The 24,458-nt window shown below is 46.4% G+C and overlaps 1 protein-coding gene across 14 annotated transcripts in view; it reads right to left on the bottom strand.

Annotated features, from left to right (window-relative positions):
• Positions 1–24,422, bottom strand: part of LOC308178546 (uncharacterized protein) — a 169,912-nt gene extending 145,490 nt beyond the window's left edge. For 6 of the 14 annotated variants that reach the window (XR_013939809.1, XR_013939810.1, XR_013939811.1 and 3 more), the window contains exon 1: positions 10,362–10,664. Coding sequence is in view for 4 of the 14 variants with exons in the window: in XM_080557384.1 (XP_080413510.1) it covers positions 10,728–10,801 (74 nt within the window). In the remaining 10 variants the exon portion in view is untranslated. The other 8 variants (XM_080557384.1, XM_080557385.1, XM_080557379.1 and 5 more) reach the window with 5 other exon arrangements.
• Positions 24,423–24,458: the final 36 nt, after the last annotated feature.

Here is a 24,458-nt window from a genome sequence, read left to right on the forward strand (position 1 = left end):
TCTAGCAAAGCGCTCTCAATGGTTGCTTAAAAGCAGAGTAAATTCCAGTTGTCACACCATCAGCACAGCCGATTGAATTAGAGGAGCATATTTATGTGCCTAACAAGTTTGAATCTGCAGAAAAACCTGCTGGGAGTGATTTGAAAAGACTAATGAGACTTTTCCCATCACCGGCCTGGTATACTCTCCTTTAAAGGTTTATGAGCATGTCATTTAGTTTCACTACAGCTTTTGCAAAATCATTAATGAACTTGTGAAAACAATTAGAGAGATAAAAGGGCAAGAAATGTGTGTGTTAGCTTGAAACCTGTGATAATACAGAGCAAGTGAAGCAGAGAAGAATGCACTGCTTTGAAGGCATCAGACAAGATCCTGATGTTTTATGCCTGTTAAAACTATCATTCCTAGCTTTGCTCCTGCTAATCCTAAGGTGGAAAAATATCTTTGTAGAACACGATCTTGGAGTCTCTGTTGCTTATTAAAACAAGAGGAACAGCAGAACAATCTCGTTAGAGTAAACAGAAGATATGAATGTCAGGCCATATAAAATGCACCTCATTAATATCTGCATCAACTGAACAGCAGAGCTAGGAATGCTGTAAGGACTGGATCTGACTTTGATCTTTGGAAGCTACCTTTGAGTAACTCCCAGCCAAATCAAACACACATTGCAGAAGAAAACGGACTGCTGAAAGGGAGAAAAGCCCTAGAATTACAGGGGTCTTTTCTTGCTTTGGGTGCTCATCGGTTATTTTGGCAGGCAGACCCAGCTCACACCACGACCAGTGAACACGCCGACATTTTTCCCTTGGAAAGACATTCTCCTCCTGTGCTAAAGGGAAGGAGAAAATTACACAAGCGGGAGTGGACATGGAGAAAGTCCATCTCTAACCAGTTCAGCTTTAGAGCAGCACATCCCCACCACACAAGCAACCCCAGCTGTCCAGCAGCACCGATCTCCCGTGGCTTCAGGCACCAGTCTGCCTGTATCACCACTCGAGTGCCAGCCTGTCCTCGTGGGGCCGAGTGGTTCCTGGGCAGCGGGGAAGGGGCTTCCTGGTGGGGACCAAGCACAGGACGGAGCAGAGCACAGTCCTGCCACTAGCTCAGCACGGGACTGAGCTGCACAGCAGCTGCCGACCACCCTCCAGCTATCATACTGCTTCTCCGCCAGCTCCCAGCTGCTTGGCAGCCCCCAGCACGTCTCTTCCAGCAGAGACAGAGCCTGCTCCTCAGCTCAGAGCCTGGGCTCCACCCAAAAGCATACACCTCTTCGTTTATATCTATCACCATTAGGAAGGAGACACCAGGCTGCAGTGACAGCAAACGAGAAAGTAATAACTAACTTAACTCCTACCACTTTCCTCCTCTGTACAGCTACTGGGCTCTTAGCCCTGTGCAACCGGGTGCAACTCGCTGTGCTTCCACTCAAGTGATTCTCTTCTTTGCTGGTCTGTCTGACCAGTTTTCTGGAGCTCTCAGAAAAACAATTGCTAACTCACAAAATGGAGACTGAAAACTTCACTTCTTACCTTGGAAGCACTGCAGGTTTGGCCAGCTATGCAGCAAAAATATAGCTAAATATAGGTCAAAAAACAATGCCAGTTCTGGATGATTTGTAGGCTAGGTTTGAATGTGAACTGCAAAAGAAACTTGCTGTCCCTGGGAAAGTCTGAAAACAAGTTCCTTCCCTGCACGTTAATGACCTGCAACTGGCAAATGGGATCACGATAGTCTGTCCCATCCCAGCCTGATGAGTTAGGTAATGTCTGGAAAGCACTTGGACCTCAGGAAGGAGAGCTTTTTCAGTGCAGTTTCACTTCTTAAGTAACTAAGTCACTTTTAGAAATAGAGCTTGGCTGCCTCAGCCGTGGCATCATTTGTAAGTGGTTTAACCTACGTGCTGGGCTCTCTTCTCCAGTAGCTGCGGATAGTTCCAGTTTGGGCCTAGAGTCCCAAGGCCTGGGACAAATACAGAGAACTCCTGGCTGCGAGTCAACCCATCCTGGAGAAAAAGAAATCCGTACAAGTGGCTCAGAGTCAACATACACAGGGATGGAAAAAAAAAAGTAGGATGTGTCTGCCATCCCCTACACCCACACTAACTGGACTGAACAGGATTGGTCCACAGCCCAGAAAAAGTACTGGAAACCTTTGCAATGACTTCAGTGAATTTGAATCCTGCTCAAAAGCTCACAGGTTTTGGTGGTATGAAACCCGAGCTGGAGTCTTCTGTCTCTAGGATATGCTTCTAGGAAGAGCTGCATTGTGCCTTTTGCTGCAACAATCGGCATCTTGCACGGACTGCCCTGTGCACAATAGCCGGGACTGCAATCCCTGCTGCCACTCCACAAACCTGTGCACTCCAGTATTTGCTCCACTGTATCAGAATTTGGCCCAGCCCCTGCGTCTGGCAGGGAAAAATGCATTTAAGAGTTGTACATAGCAGCCATTCCTCCTTTCCATAACATGCTCCAGTCTTAATTGCCTTGTTTGGATTCTCCTCTCATCCCTCAAACCTTCCTGATGGGAATAAAACACACAGTAGATGACAACTTTCAAGTAATTTTCATGTCACATCTGATAGCTGCTGTAGTAAGGTTATTGATACTGTTATTAATTCTTTCATTTCAATTTTCCCTATACGTTTCTGCCCCCAGCAAACCCTCAATATGAAATTATTTTCTGAACTGTTTCCAGCCTGCTCCTGATGTTGCTCTCAGAACGATCTGAAGACAGATAATACAGCTGTCATTTCTCAAGGCTCCCCTGCCATGCTTTGATAAAACCCATATCGTGGTTTTGATGGTGCCAGATTTTACAAGCCTATTAAGCTGTCTCTGCCAAGCGATGGTTTTCCCTTTACAAGCCCTGGGCTGACACAGAGTTTCCAGGCTCTCCACAATGTTTAACATCCCATCTCCACCCAACTGCCTCCCATTTTCTCTTTTTTTTTTTTTTTTAAATCTGCCTGCCCATTATACCAGCAGATTCAAGTGAGGAAACCAGCATAGCCACGAGGAACAATTGCCTTATTTGTCCTCAAACAGGATGATGAGGAGAAATATTTGCATTTAAATAGAAAAACATAAAACCTGCTAAAAAAGATATCCTGCTGCATTCTGTTTCTGATTTCTGTGTGTTTTTTTTTTCCTAACAAAGAGATCTCCATTCACCAAAGCATTTAGCACATATTTCAGTCCCTCCTAAATCTGATAAATTAGAAACTAAACACATGCCCAAGCACTTCATGGAAATCCCATCAGCTTTAGTGAGAGTCAGCCATACACAGACAGCAGAGACGTGGCACAGGTGGGAAGAAAGAGCTGTTATTCACTCCAGCACTGTTTGGTACTGTCAGACATTGACTGTTCTGATGTACGGAACGGGTCTCACGGGTGATATCTGCCCTTCTGCAGCCCTCCCAGATTTTGCTCATGTGGGTCACTGCACAGGGGAGCAGACGCATTAAATTAATCTTTAATTAAACACTGACTCCCCATAACGTTGCCCACTTTGAGTTTTCAAGGATTCATCAATTCTTGTGGTAAGTAGCCAAATAACAGAGTTCAGAGAAGGAAATATTCATCATAAACAGAGATGGCTCTTCTGGACAGCAGCACAGCCTGCCCACAGCAGATGGTTGCTTTGAATCACAGTCACTGGCTTCTCTGCAACTGCCTATAAAAGCTCATACACCTCAAACAAGCCATCTCGTTGGTACCCTAATGCCTCCACAGTGGGCACCAGACCCAGCTTCCCCTCCACATCCCCATCTTTCTCTTGATACGCAGCAGAATCCCAACAAAGCGAGTGGGAGCAGTTCCTCTTCCTCCACGCTGCTGAAACCCAGCCAAGCCTGAAGAAAGCTGGTTAGGAATTTTCTAATGTTGACAAATGTCAATTAAGTTGCAAGCAAACTGTTTTGAAATGGGGTCACAGGGAGATGTCTCTCATTTCCATGAGCACTAGTAACACGCAGACTACTGACCTGGCAGAAAGCAGCAGCTTGGCAGGCTGTGCCGATGCCCACGAGTCTCGCGGAGCCCCAGCTCCCACAGCCCCAGCTGCACCGGCTGCAGCAGCGAGCATGTGCCGCACTGGGTTGCTGCAAGGCAGCACGTTCGGGAACCAAAAAGATGTGGCTGGATTTACAAGACAAAAAACGATACAGAGGAGAAAGCAATGATCATGGAAAATAATTCTCACTTAAGCTCTCCGCAGTGCTGATGATGGTCTTGCACAGCTGAAGTGTTGGGCAGCATGAGGGTGACCTCGATTTTGTATGGAGACCTGAGAGGCCCCCAGGAGAACTGCATCCAGACCAGAAAGTCAACTTTCAGAGAATAAGAAGACACAGAAATGAGTTTAAACAAAAGCCAGAAGAAAAACAGGACCTGGAGAACAATTCCCGCTGAGACAGACATAAGGAATTTAATGTGTCTGAGCAAAACAAAGGGACAACTCAATTGATGCTCACAGGTACTTGCACACAAAAAAGATAGCCAGGAGTAATCCTCATCAAAATAGGACCCAATGAGCAGAAACTGAAGTCAAACACATTTAAGCTTTGAAATAAAAGCTTGTTTCCCAGCAGTGAGAGTAATTAAACCATTGGAACAGCTTCCCTGGGGAAGTGGCAGACTTCCCCACTGGGAAGTGTATCACTGCTGGGTGATATACTTTAATCTGCTTCATCTGTCCCCGCAGACCCGCGCATGCCAGGCCGACATATTGCAGTGGTCCCCTCCCACTTGGCCTGCCTCAGGGCTGAAGGCCCTTGGCTTAATCTGTCCTGCTGGGAACCAAGAGCGTGACGCCAAGGAGCTCCTTCCCAAGCCAGGGCTTGGCTCTGGCTCTCCTGGCAGGGTCTGTGGAAACCCAGGGACCTCCAGACCATGCCAGGCTCAGAGCTCCTAAGCTCTCAGCTAACTCCCAGAGCAGCAGTTTCCATCCCCAAACAGGGAGCATTGGTGCAGGTATCCAACAGCTCCACTGCACTGCAAAGCACTCCAGTTCTTCCCCTCTCCTAGGGAGTGTTGAGCTGTTCACTTCACATTCAGAAACAGAACCTGTTTATTTCACCATATTCTAGTCGAAAGACCTCTAAGAGGACAGCCCGTTGCTGAGAGGCTCTCTGCTCCCAGCTGGACAGCCCATGAGCAGAGCTCACCAGCAATGCTGCCTGACGAGGTCCCTCCAGCCCTGCAACTACAGAGCCCAGAGCTCCGAACTGGCAAGAGCAGAAAACAGACTGGAACAGCCATCTGCACCATCTATCACCAGGCCACAGATCATCCCAGAGCAGTGTCACAAAACGGGCTTGGTTTTCCTCAACACTTTGCACTGTGACTGGAAGCACGCTTCCCAAACAAACACGTGGGGCACCAGACCAGAAACCCATAGTGTGAGTAGCAGGACCAGTGTGCCTTCAATGTGAGGCTCAGGAAACAGTTCTCTTTGAATTCTTCCCTCCCAAGCATTCTAGACCTGGAAGGGGGCAGTTCAGCAGCCAGACAACACCACTCATTCACCTGCCTTCCATTCCTTATACATGTTTCCAACCAAGAGACTTTGCTGCAACCTGATAAGCACCGGAACCCCATTTGCACTTGCCTCCACGTTGCTGACTCCCCAGTAACCACCTTAAGATGGCGAGAACACTAAGTTAAGTGGCAGTCATTTTCCAGCACGGAGAAATGAGGTCAGTATCTGCCTAGTCTACCTTAGGTTTTCCAGCGCAAGCGCGAGCCATTTCTTTTTATGCATTGCAGGCGCCTTTCAAGCATACAGTAGGTTGTTTTCTAACGAGCCAGAACATCTTGCTTGATGAGATCTCTGTTCAAATTGTTATTTTCCTCCAGCGGGGTCAGGGCTTTCTGGCTTTGGCACAACAAGAGAAGCACACACATTTTCTGAGATTTATGTATTGTAAAGACTCAAGTGTCCACACTGGCAGAAGCGGGGCTCAGACATCCACCCTGCTCCGACAGGTTGCTTCCCCTTCCTACAAAACACTGCCTACAAGGGGACATCTCTCCTCCCTCCACCCTGATCCCACCAGTCTCAGGGGAGCAGTCACGGTCCTTGCACTTGACTACACATGCAATTGTCCTGTTGCACCCACCAGGCAACGTGACGGAAATACAGCATCATACAAAGAGGAGGAGCAACGCATGTGTGAGGCGCACGGTGCAAATGTTGCTCTCAAGAGCAACACAGCAGTGCAGCAAGGCTGCAAGCGTCAGTGCCAGACGAGTTCACCTGTCACGACTGATGGAGCCCTTTCAGCACTTGGCCAACATGCAGTTATTTGCTTTTATAACATCCCCTGTTTGATGACAAACCTACCCAAACCTACCTGCTGCTGCTTCAAAAAAAGAGATGTTTCACAAATAACCACGCAGGGCTTTTATCTTCAAAGGCAATTCCCAGCGAGGCCACTGTTTCCACTCCGGTACTCTCCCTCCACTGCCACCAGGTGTCCACCCTCCCCAGCATGCAGGGAGCAGCAGATGTGTGGCAGACCACATTGCACAATCTGTTAGATCAGGGCTAGAAAAACAATAATAATCCTGCCTGAACTCATGAATAAACAGACTGGTTTAATTATGGGTATGCTCTAACAGAAAGAATTTCCCATTTAAGCCTTTCATAGCACTCTCTCAAAAATACACGAGGACCTCAGGAATATCAACATGTGTATCCTCACATTACCCTGATGGGTGAAGCAAAATCCATTTTACAGAGGAGAACCTGAAGTAGTGTTTTTGTGTGTTTTGACTAAAGAAGTCTGAGGCCTATGATTATCTACCAGCCCAGTGAGGTGACAGCAAGAGCCTGATGGTGGAGAGCTGGACTTCCCATCCCAGGCAGGCAGCACATTGCACTCATGTGCCATATTCTGCCCAAAATGCCATGGTGCTTTATTAAGTTTTGGGCTGTAGTGCTTGATTTATCAGTGGAAAAAAAAAAGAATAGAGGCAATTCCTACCTCTTTCCATTCTCCTGGCCTGCCCTCAGACTATCCAGTACCTAGACTGCAGAACACAAAAGCTATCACGTCTTTCCTAGCCATGTTCCTTAAAGCCACCCAGTGTGCCGGCTCTGTGTGGTGTTACAAGTTCCTGCAGACACGCAGCACCAAGATTACTGGATACATCCCTTGGTTTACTTGGTAAAGACTTAAGGTCAGACATCTCTACAAGTCTATCCCACTGAACCATAGGAAGACTTCTGTCCCTTCAGACACGGAAATGTGTGAGAAGACAGCAGAGCAATCATCACCTGATGGATTTAATTTTTACTCATGCTGCAATTCCTGCTCTCTGCTGCAGGTAGCCCATACACAGAAGAAAAAATGCCAGCCAACAACTGAGTATCTAAGGAAGGAGATAGAACCATCGCTACCCAAAATGCCCAAGATAACGTCACAGGGAAGGTGCAGCCCCGCAGAGACAGTTAGTGCCTGGTGTGCACAGAGTAAATAAAGCAGTGCCTTACTCACCAAGGATTCAGTAACCCCTCACCCTGACTTTACTGAGGTGTACAGATGCCATAGGAATGGAAAAATGGGAATTTGGGTCTACTTGAAAGTCAAAGGTCAAGTAGATAGTCAAGTGTAAGCCAGAGTAGCGCTTCAGCTGGCATTTAGGGGCTGGGTGCATAGGCTCTCACCCATACGTCGGAGCACCAAGAGCAAAGAGAGGGACAAATGTGCTCCCTGCACCTTGTGTTTCTGGTCAGACATTATTTTGTGGCCACTGCCACCTCGTGGCACTGTCACCAACAGAGGGGACCAGAAACGAAGTAGGGACTCCTTCACCCCCATTACAACTTAAAACAAAGGAGCTCTCTGGACTTCACAAGAGCACAGAAGCAAGAAGAGACCAGGCTTGAGTGTTTTTACCTGGCTGAAATACCCTAGCAAAACATTGTCTGCCTAATTCCAGGCCTGTTAATTCAGCCCGGGGCTTTGAAGCCCATCCCTGTCAACACAGGCTCTGCTGCATGCAAAACAAACTTGGAACTAAAACATTTTGTGTGTGTTACAGTTTCTTTAAAAAAAAAATAAATCTAACATTTAAGAGAAGAATATGGCCTGGATATATCTGAAGTTTTCTGTTCTGGCAGATGGCTGAGAAGAAGCAATGCTCCTATCACCACAAAAGTTGTCTGGGGTTTACTGGACAGTACCTCCCTGCAGGTAAAGTGTGATCTGCTTTATTCCTGCTGCCTCTTGCTATCTGAGAAGCTTGTCCAACAAATTTCCATCCATTACTGCTGCTCACTAACAGATTGGTTTCTTTAGATCCAACACCAACAGCCCAGGTTCAGTGATCCGGACACCCCGGGTTCAATGTGCACCCACAGCCTCCTCTGAAGGCTGACATTTAACACCTCCAAACTGTTGCTACACCCTGTTTGCACACAAAGTCAAGGACAGACTCTGCCCGTGTCACCAACAAGGACCTACTGTGAGGCTACATTACCTTCATCATGAAGGCAGGCCCTGGTTCTCCCTGCAGATTGACACTCAAATGTCCTCAAGGCCTTCCAGCTGGAAGTCCTGTTTGCCAAAGGTAGCCTACTACCACTAATGAGTCTTCCAGGGCAACTTGATCACCAACCACCATTACAATATGAACTTCTGAGGACTGCCTTTAACAGCAGGTCTTAAAATTCAATGGCTAGTGCCATTTGTGCATGCTTTCCATTACTATGTTCTTAAAGATCACTGTGCACGTAAGCACAGCGAGGCCTAAATCAACGTACACAAACTACAGATGAAATTGTAAGAAATGTCTCCTTGAAAGTGACTTTCTTCCTTATAGGGGAAAGAGAAAAGCTGAGGTTATATTCTTAACAATCCTGAGCTTCCCTTCACCATAGCTGAACAACCACCTGACACCATTTGAAAAGATCTGATGCAGAGCCCTTGTTTTCATTGCCTGCACGCGGTCCTTTGGAGAAGGATCACTATGGGTTAGTCCAGGCAGCGCAGCAGCAGAAAACATTTCCACCCGGGACACAAAACCTTCCCCAAACTTCCCCTCTGCAACTTCAAAACACTAGCAAAGGTGGTGTAAAAATCTGTGTGAAACGTGCAAGCTATACCTTTAAAGATGAAATATCTGCTTTCAGGTGCCAGACAGCAGACAGACCTACTTCTTACTCCACCAGGTTATATTACAAGCAGATCTGGGAGTACATGCACTGAGCAAGCACCCCGCATGCACACAGCCTTAATTATAACTTCAAACTGCCTTATCCCGACCCTTCTGCAGAAGCGTGTTAGCAGGAACCCTTCTTCTCTCTGCTGTGTGACCTCTGCCTATTGTCTGTAGTGATATTTACCGTTGCTTTTGTTTCCCCTGCTCTGTAGGCTGGTTCCCAGAGCCTTTTCATACTTGGAATGTGTCAAGTAAATAGAAACACTGACAGGGAGACTAATTTAAGCATCAAGGAACCAAACTACCATTAAAACACTAACACGCACAGGAACACATTCTAATATGCTAAGGAATAATAGCCAATCTGAAAAACAATAGGTAATTTTCTTCTGCCTCCTGCTCTTTTTATGGTTCATACTACCTGCCATAAGTAGCGATTACAGAGCCCATAACGCGGCATGGAGGAGAGGAGGCGGGGAGCCCAGCATACACTACAAAACATTCACCCTCAAACTCTGCCCATCAAAGGGAATTTAATCTCCAGATGTCTACCATTTAAGAAATATCAAGCAAAATGGTGAGAATAGACTGCAAAATGCCTTTTTTTTTGCCATTATACTCACTACTGAGGGAAAACATTTCTGATGGGGTGACCTTTGCATTGAGCTGTGTTCATACTGAAATGCATTTTGCAGACCATGAAAAAAGCAGCTCCTTTTGACAGCTGAACTCAATACGTAGGAACTATTTAAGAGAAGCTGCTTTACAAACAGCAGGCAGCAGATGACAATTAGTTTTATTCTTCTATTATGGTACTGATAGGAAAAAAATTATCTCCATTAGTCACAGTTTGCTTGATACTACAACAAAGAGACACCAGGCTCTCCCTGTCTTCTTTCCCTTATTTTCTGTGTGCCTGCCCGCATCGCCTTAATTCCATCCTACACATACACTTACATTTACTCTTCTGTCTGTTCCCAATTTTGCCTCCCCTGGGTTTAATTCAGCCCTAAACATGTTGCATATTGAAATACGTTAAATGCAAACCCTAAACTATAGCAGAGCTTTACATTAGCCTTTGAAGACCAAAACACAAAGCTGAATCCATAGAAGACAAGGACTGAGGAGGAGAAGGAAAGCAGCACAGAACAAGCCCTTTTACAAGATTATTTTCTTTCAAACCCTCACCTTTTACCTCACAGTGGTGACTCCAGCAGCTGAGGGAAGGCAGGGGCCATGCCAGGACCCACACCAGAACCACTACTTCCCTGCAGGGAAACCAGTTTTGCTGTTCCTGCTTAGAGCTAGAAGTTTTGGGGCAAACCAGCACTTGTGGCTGTACACAGGGAACACACAAACGACGAAGCCCACCAGAATGCCTCAGAAAGAAGCACTGAGACACCCTAGCGCACCTCCTGTCACGCCCAGGTCTGCCACCATTACATGCCCCTCCCTCTCACAGCCACCCCGGCCCCACAGGGAGGACCCCTCACTCACCCACCCTCACAGCTAGAGATGGTAACAGTCTGCAGCTGCCTTCCATGTCATCCTCACCAGCTCGCCAGGAGGGGCCAGGCCCACGCAGCACAGCTGTGAGGGGCCTGCACTGGGGCGGGGCCGGCAGCCATGTTAGGTGGCGTCCCTCAGCTGTGGCGCCCCCCTCAGCACGGCCCTGTCATGCCGCTGGGGCTGGTGGAAGCCCTCATCTGTTTACTGCCAAACACTGGGATATTTAATTCCTTCAAAATACCCTCCAGAAATGCATCTTCCTCCAGCTGGGTAACAGCTTCTCACTGATGGCCCAGTGTGTGAGGAGAAAAGCACGTGGCTGTTTCGGTAGTGGCAGTGTGGCTGTTAAAGAGCTCTTAAAGCTCGGCTTCTATGTAAACGTCTTTCAGCAGGCACAAAATCATGAAAGTCCGAGTCTGGTGGTGATTGCTGAGACAAAAGAGAGAGAAATGGGACACTGGAGTGCTTTTGGAAGTAGAGCTGCAAGAGCATAGGGTATCAATGCAATGTTTGCTGGCACTTGTGCTGTATATACGACAAGGGCCCATTCCCTTCCCTTGCTCATCATGTTACCGAAAATGACAGCCAACTGCTTTTGGAAATAAAAAGAAACACAGACAGACTTTGCACCCACTTCTGAGTGCCATTTGGGGAAGCACATGCATCTGGTGCCTCTCTGAAAACCCAAAAGGTGAGGACAGGGCACCAGGACTGCAGGTTAGCAAAGAGGGAGAACCCCAAATGCGCAAAGGCAGCCCAGCACCACCAGTCTGGTCCCTCTGCATGAGGCTGAGGAGGGCCAGGAGGGCAGCAGTCCTTGTCTGTGGAAAAAAACAAACGTGGGTGTTGCTTAGCCTCTGAAAGGCCCGGCTTTGGAAGCACCAGCTCCTACACAGGAATCCCCAAAACCCCACTATTACCTTGGTCTGCCCCAGCTGCCACCCAGCATGAACATCACAGGCGGGAGCAGACATGGATCTAGAAATGCCTCACCAGTGCTCGTCTTCCCATCTCCTCCCTGTCATTCCCAAGCTAGACAAAAGGATTAACCCCACCAGCATGGACACTACTTGGAGCTGGTGTCCTCACTAGTATTCAGTAAACCAGGAAAAGCTACAGCACACACTTGCGCTTGTTGTAGGTGTTTCACAATTTTTGTTTCTTGTTCATATAAGTGCATAGTAAGTTTCTTCAGCGATAAGCTGAATTTGAGAAGAAAGCTTTTTCAGTCTCAGGCTGGTCTGAGTATGCAGCATCATTTTGCTACAGAAGGGACTAATTTCACTGCACCATTTGCAGAAAAGTGATCATTTTCCTCAGCTTGTCAGACACCTCATAAGAGTGATGGAGCAGAGGCCACAAAGGTGGCAGAAGAGCATTCAGTGTGGTCTAGGGCCTGAGAGTGCTGTGTGAGACACCAGACAGTGACCCACAAAGACAAAGAGATTTACAGAACCCATTCTCATCCAGGCAAGCGTGTAAATGAAAGGGCAAACAAAACTAATAAAAATATATATCTTATAAAGAAGTTATTTGGCCATAAATGAACACCAGGGTGGCAACATCAGGCATGACAGTTCCCAGATATGTTTTTTCCTGAAGGTCAGGCAGCCCTTTGACTAATAAAATTTGAGAAGCATGCCTATAAAGTCTATTCCTGCCTCTGTTCTCTGCCTGCAGAGAGAATATATGTGCATGAGCCTGTATTTCAGATAGCTGTGGCCAAGGATAACTCAAAAGATCTTCCTTGATAAAAATATCCTGTGTTGCATGGCAGCTCCCAAACAATGATTTTGGTAGAAAATAGGCATAGTCACATGAAAAGCTACACACAGGATCCAAAAGGCAACAAACAAAAGTATGTGAATTCAGGCTGTTCTTTAAACATTTTAATATCAGCTGAAGCACTGAAAATGTGATCAGCATATAGTTAGGAGACACTTCTTTGCATCTAAAAATACCAGGCCAGCTCTGGAAGAGAGCAGTCATCAGCAGACAGGAAAGTTACATGAGCCTTTGTGTGCCATTGTCTATGAGAAGCAAAAGGGCCCCAGGTGCTTTCTTGGTGTTGTGGGAAATAGCACATACTTTATCAAGCAGGTTGATTTTTATGACAACTACTGTAACAAATCCATCAGGGTCATCCTGAAAGAACCACAAGACACAGGTATTCATGCTATGCACTGGCCTCCTTTGATAAAAGGCCAGGCATCACCCGTAGCACTTAAAAAATAATACCTATTTTTAAATGTACAATCTCCAAATAACTTCTTAAAGCCTGAAGTGAGAAACAACATTTGGGGCCAATTTTGTGACTCTGCTTTGCATGAGGCCATGCTCCCAATACAGCAGAAACAATAATGAACTCCATGGACGGCTTCCAGTTGGATTTATTGGGCAGTATTGCTTCTCGGAGCCATCACAGCCTGGCGGTGTTTGGATCTGTGCCAGCGGAAATCTTCCCTTCAGTTGTTTGAGCTTTGGATCACGACTGACTTGCACAGACCTTTAAATGTGAACTTCAGCGAGATTCACTGAGAAAGGTGAATTCAGCACATATTGCCTATTAAAGGTCACTGGTTCAGGGACAAATTTCAGCAAGCAGGAGCAGGCAGTGGCCAAGATCAGACATTATCCTCAAGACTGACCATAAATTACTTTATCCTTCAGATCAGCTAAAAGCAAGGACCTGAACATCTCCTAGACTGCTAGAGACACCTGAAATCTGGGGCCTTCTCAGGCCTACACAGAGGTTTTTATCCTCCCTTCCTTTGTGGCTGAGGAATGGTGAGCACTGGCACGGCCCCACACCAGTCCTGCTGCAGTCCCGACTCAACCCCATTCCCCACACCCCCATGTGCTTCCCATATAATCTCAGTTGTTGTTCCAGGCAGATGGCTCTGTTTTTACTTAAGGCAATTCCATGCCTTTCATTGTGTTTTTAATGCTCATTTCACCAAGATTCACTCCCACAACTGTGCTTTCTGGCTTCCTCCAGCTTTTGTCCTTTATTTTTACTGCTGGAGTCAGAGATGATTATCTCTAAGAAAAAGATTTCAGCTGAACTATGTTGATGGTAATCACTGTTTCTCCTGTTCTGTCTGATTTTCCATGCAAGATGTTTTTTGTACAGCTTTAAGCGTTTTATTATTTGGAAATTGGTAGCCACACCTCCAGGTCTCCCTTTCCCTGCTGTGGAAAGCTCCAGCATTGCTGCAGGGAGGGGACTGTAGCCTCTGGCAGGCCTGGATAGGAGAGGACCACAGAAACATTCCACAAACACAGGCTGCTCCGGGGCACTGTCACCTCCTGTGGTGGCACTGAGGTGGCTCTGAGCACCTCTGTGTGCCCCTGGAGGCAGGGATCTTCCTGCACCAGGGCACATCTCACTGAGAGGCAGCAACAGGAATGCAGGCTTCCCAGCAGCAGCATGTGCTCCAATGTGACACAGAGATAGATCCTCGAGCCATCTCTGTTGCTGCTGGTGCTGGGAGGTGGCCAGGCAGTGGGGAAGCATTGCTGAAGTCCGGGACTGAAGAAGGATCCTGATGTCACTCCGAATCAGCACAAGTTGGGGGTGGACAAGACTGTCCTTCTAGAGCATCCTCTTCCCCCTGGCACGAGGTCTCAGAAGATGCTACATGCATCCGGCCATGACTAAGGTCCTCATGAGAAGCACTTCCCATCCTTTCAAGCAGAAGGAGCCAAACCCTCCCCAGCCGCACTCTACGTTAGACCTCCCCATGTTTTCTTCCCAATGCTGTCGCTGCCTACTCACAGTTTGGACCACCAGATCTCAGCTGCTTCTTCAGCCACTTTTCACACATCCACAGCAGCCTTGCTGTCCTACGCACCTATTACACAGGACCTGGCAATGATGTCAGCCCTCTTACATCACTTAGTGGGCTAGCACCCAAAGCTAGTAGAGCAGATGACCCTGTAAGGGAAGGAAAAAGCATTAGAAGTGTCCCCACATTGCCACAGGCTGCCAGCAGGTCCAACAAGGTCCTTGTCCCCTCAGCTGGCCATGCTGCCCAGGCACTACAGGGGAGACTTGCCTGACTTCAGCCAAATCACTGCTGTAACCCAAGCATCTGGGTTTTTATTCCCTGCCTACTCATTGGATCCCTGCATCAGTATAAATTACCTGCTTATCTCACAGCATGCTGAGAAACGGCAGCTTCATGCCCATACAAGACCTCCTCGTACCATGCAACATCCCATGGGCTTGTGAAATAATATGTGGTCAGAACCAGGAAATAGAGCAAGAACTATTGATAGCCACTGCTGGCTCAGCATTTTTGTTTTCATCAAAGCAGCGGGTTTTTTTGGTAATAGTTTTTTCCCCTTTTGGCATTTTCATTAGAAAACCAACAGGGAAAAAAAAAAGGAAAGGAAAAAAACCCTCAACAATCTCTGAATAAAAGTTATAAGCGGCCTGACACCTGGTAATGAGATATTTCAAGCCATAGCCTGGCACTTTTATAGTATTTCTAAACTATGCACTCAATCAAGTGAACTTCAGAAGAATGGAAAGTCTGTTACTCCCAGACATATGTCTTAAGGTTTTTCATCTTATATTTCAGCAATGGAAGAATACAGTACAAATAAGGCAGGCAAATAACTGGCAAGTAAATACTTTTGCCACACTATAATTATTTCCCTCAACAAAAAGACTTCCAAGACAGCTCCTGACACAGTACTCAGCACTCACAGCCAACCTGAGAAGATCCTGGCTCCTCTCATTTAAAATACTTCATGACTTTTCTTAAGGAAACAGAGCTCAAACATTCCCTTTGTCTGTCCAGCCTGTTGTCTTCCCTTCCCCAAGCAAATCTGCAATCCCCTAGCCAATTTCACTCAAAGTTTGAACAAGGCACTAGAGGTCCAAATTTTCCATTTCTGCATGTTCCCATTAAATCATAGTAGAAGAGAGAAGAAATCCTAGAGCCACTGCAGAAAAGCAACTGGAAGATGGGTACCCATGGAGCCACTTGTCCAGATTTGTCCAGAAGCTGCTGCAATGGGACCCGATGCCCCACACCGGTGTGGGCACAGTGAGGTGCCTGGCTGTGGCAGGGATAAGCTCTGCTCCAGAAACCTGAAAACAAATGGCAAATGTAGTAGGAAGCCCTCATTGAACCAGGCAATACTTTTAAGATTAATCTCAGGGATCAGGCCAAAACCCTGCAAAATCAGAAGAGAAAGCTCAGCAGCGGGGCTGACAGATCCCAGCACAGCCGGCAGGACTCGGCAGGCTCTGGGCACGCAAGCAACAAGCGCCTCCCTGCGGGGCCCCAGCACGGCTCCTGGCTGCTAAGCACTGGGGACAGGGGCATCTGAAAGCACCCAGCAGAGAAAAGCAAGGCAGGGAGCAGGAGACGAGCAGGTTCCCATCAGCAGAAACATGGGCAATGGGCACACTCAAGCAGCCAGCCATATCATCATCACCAATCTCTACTCGGAGCATCCAACTCATCATAGGACTTTTTTTTTTTTCAAAAAAAATGTTTGTATTTTCTCAAAGCACAGCCGTGCCTAGGCCACTTGCTCAGATCCCGCACGTGATGCCATCCATTGGTGCTAATTGTGGAGACAGAAAATCATCCGCATTCTGCCCATAACGATCCATTGTTATTTTTATGCATGCACACACAGACACGAGTAAAGAACCCTTCTCATTTCAAGCTGTGCTATTATGCTAACTACAGAGAAATAAATATGCCACACTGTAGCTAATAAGTGTCATTCACATCCGTATTTATTCCAAACATGTTTCCCCCATCATGTCTGCTCTGCCTGGAACTGCTCATCACTAAAGAAGAGACCTTTATTTCTAGTGATTTAAGCAGACAGGAAAGAGTTAGCAATTAAAGCACACTTTTGTACAGTTTAATGCTTTTTATTTCAGCTATGAGTGAGTGTCACCTGCCATCACAGTATCTTTCTATTTTTGAGCCACTACCTACTGGCACTGGGCTCTTATTTCTCTGATTTGCAGGTTGGGTTCTCCCCCATGTGTGGGTGCCTACCAGGAAGACAGGCTTGGGGTCATTTTTACCCAAGCCCTGGTACGTTCCCCATACTACTGCCACCAGCTCCTGCCACCAGGAGGTTGCTCAGTGATTCCCTTGCAGGGTTACTTCTCCGCTCTTCAAAGGCTTGCTGGCAAACACTGAACATCACTCAGGAAAAGTGTTTCAGAGCTGAAAATAGAGTCTCCTGATTTTTGCTTTCCTCCCAGAACAAACGTCTGTCTGCCTTGCAGGTAGCAGATGACTTTAGTGGTCCTACCACCACAAACATCTCATCTTTCGCCTGACAATGCTTCACAAACACAAGCATTGCACCAAACTCAGAAACTCCCTCTGCCCGGACTAAACTATAATTATTTCTTCATTTTTAAAAATAGAGCCAAGCCAGAAATCTTCCACCAGCTGTGGAAAACAAGCAAGGCTTTGACTCCTGCCCAGGAGGGACAGATCCACCTACCCATCCGCACCAGAGCAAGCACCAGCCTCTGCACAAACACAGCTCCTGGATCTGCAGCCTGCCCAAATGAAGTAAAAATGGCTTCAAAATCGAGGACTGCAGATGCTCAACTCAGGGGCTGATGTTGCAGCCCTAAGGAGTGAGTCCCAAGGACTGAACGAGGGCCAGCACTAATTACCTGCTCAAACAGACCTGGATTGTATATTCAGGATCCTGTTAGGCAAGAATGTAGCTGGGCATGCCGCTGCAAGTGAGGAGACAAGCAGCCATGGGAACTGCAGAGGTGTAGGGAGAAAAGAATGAAAAAGTTATGGGGAAAATTATTTGTTTTCTTATTATTAAAGGCTTGATTTATAAAGGTATTAAAAAGTATTTAACCCCAGAATTCTCACTGATTTCCCTGGACTTTACTTTTTAAAACAAACTCATACTGCATGAAACAATGGACCAAACTATTAGGTTAGGCTCCATCCATAGAGTTGGTAAGACTGGGGAAGTCAACCAGAGGTGGGTTTCAGCAGCAGCTTTTATTTTAAACTCACTCGTTGACTGCTTTTCTCCTGCTGCTCCCAGACATAATCCTTGCTCCTTCCTGCTCACAGCCTGGTCCAGCTGAAAACACAATTTATGTGCATCAGTGGAAAACAACAAGAACAGCTACACTACGTTTCTTCCCCACAACAGAACAGACAAATCCCAACCTAATCTAGCTGTGGAGAAGACAGGCAGATGTTGCACACACGTTTCTATCCCAGATCACTTACCAAGTGTTTTGCTAGCCCTGCCTTTTTCATATTTTCTTGTGTTGGGGCAACAGGGACATCTAGAGATCACAGGCAGAGGAGTGCAAGCTTCTGGAAAAACAGCAGTTTTCTGTAGAAGGGGTAGCACAATGTGATTACAGAACTGGAATAACAAAACGAATGGAATTTGAAAGAAATCAACTCCTGGTTATAACCAATGGGACTCATGGCTTGCCCCCAAGCTGTGAAGAGAAGCACCCCCCTGGCAGACCAAGCTCAGGTTGGGTCGCTCAGTGCACGTACCCTGCTAGGGAGCCCTGTCCAAAAGCAGCCAATACACAAGGAGTGCAAATGCAATGAAAAGTGCAGCACTAGTAGACATAACACCTGATAAAACTTAGCTAAACTAGACTCAGTACTTGAATCCTGCCTTTTCAATTCCAGTGCATCTCTGAGAGCATCCCTTTGAGCTGTTGTTTTCAAACCAAGGCATTTTCACATGACTTTCTTACTGGATCAACATCTCCCCTGGTAGAAGAAGCCCAAAACTCTTCCAGAGCCATTTCGCCGTCACCAAGTTTGTGGCGTGTTAGTGCAGATGCAGGATGTGGGGGGTGAGGATGCACGATGGGACTGTCACTTGGGGCCAGTGACACCCCACAAATCCAAGCCTGAATATTTCATTGCCCCTGTAGGGTGCTGGGACTCCTCCATGAGCCGCAGGAGCTACAAAACTGCGAGCTGCCAGGAAGGCCTGAGCACTCATGAAGAGCAAAGTTGTTCCATATGTAATATTTTGCAAGCAGTCGTGGACACACAGCCTCATTTCCGATCAGCTACTGGGTAGCCAGATATATCCGAAAGCTGAGCATGAAAACGAGTATTGCTGCAGTGTAACAGAGCATTGTGCTGGGCACCAGGTAATTATATTTGCTTTTAACTAACTCAAAGAGTAAAAACTTCCTTCGGTTTACTCATTTTTATATGCCTACAGCCAAACTCACAAGAAAAGTCATCAAGCAGCCCAGAGCAGGTAGAATAAGCTACCTATTTCATTACAATATGCACCAAGCCCATTTGCTTTTATAGAGCGTTCGGCATCGGCTTTAGCAATGTTTTATGTCACTATAAAAACCTAAGTGGTGGTTGCTGATCTCAAGCGCCCTGCATTATGCTGCTGCATGGCACTAAAATTTGATCAACTACAACCGTGCAGTGACTGTTGTCCTGGTGGCAGCCCAAGAACAAAATACACGTCCCTGGAGGTTTGTCTTAAGCAGCTGAGTGCCACAACCAGCACATGAAGGAGCAGAAGCAGGGCTGCAGGACACACAACACGGTTGCAGCACAGTCAGCTACAGCTAATCCATTACAAAGAGCAGATCTTTGATTACCTTGTTAGACTGAAACTTGTCACCAGCATGTACAAGACTTTCATAAACTTGCTTGATGCTTTCTGGAAGTAATTCTTGTAGCTTTGCTCTGCTTGTGAAGGTGGCTTCACCACTACAATATCTTCCTGTTCGTGCTCACACCTGGACAGCACCAAATGGGGTGAAATTCAACAGGAATGAGGTCTGGGGCCTTTGTTACACAAAGTCAGAGAAGGTAACCGAGTGTCTCTTCTGGACTTACTTCCTAACTCAGATGTTAGAAGGAAGAACAATTATCCTAACGACAAAAGTTTTATTTTCCCTAATTTTATGTGGTGTGCATTTTTGGCCCACAGTTTTCCTTCCTCCATCCTTAGCGAAACTACAGCTGGAACGTGCGGCAGATGACGAAGGAAACCCATTTCCCTGCTTCAGGAGAACTGGCACACCAAGGAGTCAGCCCTCCTGAAGCACTAGAACCCAGCTGAAACTGGTGCTACACAGACTGAGCTTGATGAAAGTACTGTCATATCACAAGTATTGCATTTTTCCAGGTTGCAGTTTGGTTGTTAATCAAGTATCTGCTCATCCTTTCATTCCAGGTAAGGCATGGGGAAAAAGCAGGCCCAAAGATATTTTTTCACTGTTGTTTTTGAAGCATCCTAGCGAAGCACACATCCTAACCACACACACAGCACCGAGTTATATCACAAACTCTCACAACGTGCAGTCCCATCTGTTTCTAACAGACACAACAATCCCGCCCTTCCCCAGCTAACAGCGGTGCCTCCCAGCCTTCCCAGGAACAGGCTGAGACGCTCTCAAACACCACAAACGAGCAGGAAAAGCCACCGCTGTTAGCTGCAGCCTGTACAACAGTGGATGGAAAACCCTACTGATGTTCAAGCAGACGGGTCTGGAGAACACTGACCCAGACAAAACAAGCCCCTATCCACAGGAAAAGCTGCCTCTGTTTTGAGACCCCTGTGCTTTTGCCTCCTGGTGTGTCTGGAAAGCCTTCCTCACTGACCAAACTCTAAAACTGAAGACTATCATGGGCAGCCTTCAATGTTTTTTGCTGCTTACTCCAGCTGCAGCCACCATCCACCATCTCCAAAGCATCCCCTCTCCGACAGCTCCCCAGTGCCTCCTCTCACCTCCCAGGCCCTTCAGAGATAAATGAAGCCTCCTCTACTTCACCATCAGGTTCTCCTGCACATCTCCATGACATGCCCAGCACTGCACCCTGTTCCTGCACCCTTCACTCAGCGCTCCCCACACCAACCAAAAGCAACTTCTCTTTCACTGCCACAAAATTACTCGGTGCCAAATCCACTGAGGCAAGTTATAAAGCCTTGTTTGTCACTTCAACCCATTTTCTCTCCCTGCTTTCTGTAGCACAGCAATGTGCATCCTTGTCTGTCACTGCTGGGTTTTGTCTCAGCTCCAATAGGCGTGAAAGAGTCACTAAAATATCTGTGCAGACATCCACGATCGAGGTTTAATTACTGCTTGCATTTCTGGTGCAAGTAATTGACACACAAGTTTGAGAAACAGAACACCCATGCTCCACTCAGAACTGAGCTGACCGAATTACCTGTGGCAGAAAACAAACACAAAGGAAACGGAGGAGAGAGGGCATTTCAGTGAACTGTCACATACGAGGGTTTACCCTGGTGCAGTATTTTGAAGGTCCATATTTATTCTTATCTCTCATATTATCTCAAATTAGGCTCTGTTGGATCAAAGAGAAGAAATTTCTTCATGGACCAGAGTACAGGCCCGGATATTTAGCTCCGTACAAAGAGCAGAGGCCGGCAGCAACGCCAAAGCCCTCTTAGGACTCCTCTCATGATACAGATTGCCTTCGAAGTCTCCAGTGATACAAAGCTGGATGCTGCCATCTGTTGACAACTTCCCACTGCAAAAATAGATTTGTATTTCTCTTAATGCACAGCAGGCTGTTCAAACATGCTTTATTCTGTTCTTAAACAGCAGCATAACAGGAAACAGCAATCAGCATCAGGAAACACCGACCATGTATCTGACAGCACCAGTGTGGCTGGGCTGTATGAGTGATGGATCACCAACCCTCTCCCGACTACACCCCTTAGTAAGCAGTTTTCCTAACTCAGACCAACTTCTGACCCCGTATCACCACGTGGGGCTCAGGCTGCTGCTGCTTACTTACCTTGTAGTCAGCCAAACAGAGCAGGTACGGAGGGACCGCAGGCAGCACAACGTTGCCACACACTGTCCGTAACACAGCAGCAGCCTCTCCCGCAGCACAACAGCTGGGCAAGCTGGCACTCTGCTGTCCTGCTCACACAGAGCTTGGTGTTGAGTTTGGGCTTAGCAAGTAGAAGCAGCACTCTAGCCAAAAGGCTAAGACCTCTCTCTACATCTTGAGAGGGTATGGAGGTGAAACAACCGCTTCCAGATAGCCAGGGCAGCACCAGAACTAAAACTGTTAAGAAAGGGGTTTGCAGCACATGCACTTTCTGCAGCTGTCACTCACCCTCCCAGTTTTCCCCATATGAAAAGTCAACTGCATCTGTCCCACCAGGGTCTCCTCCATCAGCACGCCCTTCCGCTCCATAGGTATCAAAAACCTTCTCTCAAATTAACGCTTTGCTTTCACTGCCAGTTGTAACCTGTACTGAACTTTCAGGTTTGTGCCATCCTACCTGTCACCTCTGTTAATCCTTTTGTTACCCCAAAGGACAATGAACTTTTACCTACAAACATTGCTTTCCCAAGGTGTGCAGCCTCAGCTCAGAAAACATCACTGAGGCTTAAAAAAATACCCCTTTCAGGTTTTAAACGTCAGAAAATGAGAATTTCTGCCGACCCACATAAAGCAGCTGCATTCCAGGGCACGTCACAATCCTGGTGTCAGCTCCTGAACCCCACTTGAGAAGTTTCCTGGACCCCAGCCAGCAGTCACCACCCAGGGGCAGAGAACTCTCACTGGAGAGCTGCAGGCAACGTACTCAGAGATCATCTTATGAACTCGGACCAGCCGCATTAGATTCCGCATGTGGCACCTCAGCATGTAATTGAATTACCTTTGTTAGATACACTGCAGAAAAGGTGCATCTGCTGCTGCATGTTTCCCTGCAAGTCTTTCTGTTCACACTGGAGCTTTCATTTCCATTTTCTAGTTCTAAAAAAAGGTGTTGGGCTGGCCTGTGGAAGAAGTTAACACAGATTGGTCAGCTGAGGATATTAGAAACACTCTTGCTTCAGAAGTCTCCGTGCTGGGGTCTTAACAGAGAGTGCACTTGTGCGGTAGCAAAGCACATACACAGGTAAAGTTGTTCAGAAAAACTCATGTGTTGTCACTAATTGGTTTAAAACATGAATGTCTGGGAATCACAAAACCGTCATAGAAGGGGTTGGGTTAGAAGGGACATTAAAAATCACCTATTTCCAACTGCCTTGCCATGGGCAGGACACCTAGCATGTCCTTCAAGGTACTTGAAGCCCTAGCAAATTCATCTAAAGGAAGCCTTTTTGATGCACCTCTGATCTTCTTCCATCAGGGGTCAGGAACATTTGTTCTATTCGGGTCTGATACAAATCAAGATTTTATAAAAAGGAACAGAGGAGTCTGGGTACAATTTTCAGGGTTACTTTGAACAAGAAATGTAACAGCTCAGCTTGTATGTGCAGTCAATACTGCAGAATTACCTCCACTGTGGGTGCCAAGACAATAAAGATGTACCAAAATAGCTTGATTTGGCAATAAAAAGGACGAAGAAATATATTGTTTTACTTTGTAACAGCTCTGTAATAGCTTCAGCTAAGCAAATTTGTCTCAAGTTAAACTGAGAACCATACTGATCACATCTGCATGTTTTGATGCCATCCGCAATTCAGACTTGGCGACCTTTAGCTGAATGGGACTGACAAAGCAGGAAAACTAGCTTTTTAAATCATTTCCCTGCTCTTCTCAGGTCAGCTGCAAGTCTCTACTACAGGACACTAGTGTACACCATGCTATTATTGTAAGCATGCTTTTGCAGCTCAGTTGCTAGCTTCTTGTTCCTCAAAGATCCACATTAGGCAAGACTGTATGATTGCCTGGAAAGAGTTAAGACCAGTTTGTTCCTCAGCCAGCCATCACATCTTCCTCTGTAAAAAACAACAACAACAAAAAAAACTAACCGACTAATTTGAAATAGGTTACATAGTTACAAACTATAGTTTAAAGGGTTGTGCCTACAGTTGCTTCCATCCCAAGCCTCTCTGAAAGCTCTGTGAGGAAGCATTGCCTTCAAGGCACAGTACATCTACCCAAGCAATTGTACTCCTGACCAGAACTTATCACCAAGAAGGAAAATTGTGTCCAATGGTTTCTATCAAGAACCACAAATTCAAGTCGTTTTAAGCTGTTGAAACAGGTTTGCTACATTTCAATATGAGCATTCCTAACAAATACTCCAAAAAAGCAAAATAAGGCAAAGATTTCCAACTGGTGTTGAACAAGAAGCCTGCTTCCCATTCTATACCATCTGCAAGCAGCTCTTCAGCAGTAGTCATCTGCTCTGTGTGCTGCTTTGAAGGAAGTTTGCTGATATGTCTGTATCGAGCACACTACACTGTCACACATCACATGCCTGAAGACTAACAGCTCATTCCATACAGAACACACTTTCTTCCTCACTATGACAAGTGACTTACAGAAATCCCAGTTCTTTGCAATCATGCAAAGCAGACACACAGCAACTGCATTGCCCAAACTCTGATGTTTCACAGGACTATCAAACCAGAAATGCAAAGGAAAAAGAACACTTCACCCCTGTACCTCAACTACTCCTTAACACTGTATGATTTAAAAGAATTCTGTGATCTAAAGTCAAACTTCAATCATCTAATTACTCCACAATCCCACATCTCATAACTTCTAAAATAATCTTAAACCACAAGCCTTGCCAGAACGCTATTTCCTGCATCTTCTATTACTTGGCCAAAAAGTGAAGCTATGGAGTTGCACTTCTGTAACTGTGGTGACCCACATATCTAAGAGCTAAGAGGCGATCCCACCAGCGGGTAGCAAAGTGCAGTTTTGCACTTTGGTGCAAATGTGGTAACTATTACAAGTATGTCATATCATTAACAGAAATTAAAGTTGTAACCAGGAATGTGTGGAAACCAAGTGTCAT

Source organism: Anser brachyrhynchus (assembly GCF_964034855.1).
Source record: "Anser brachyrhynchus genome assembly, chromosome: 15".
NCBI classification, from domain to species: domain Eukaryota; kingdom Metazoa; phylum Chordata; class Aves; order Anseriformes; family Anatidae; genus Anser; species Anser brachyrhynchus.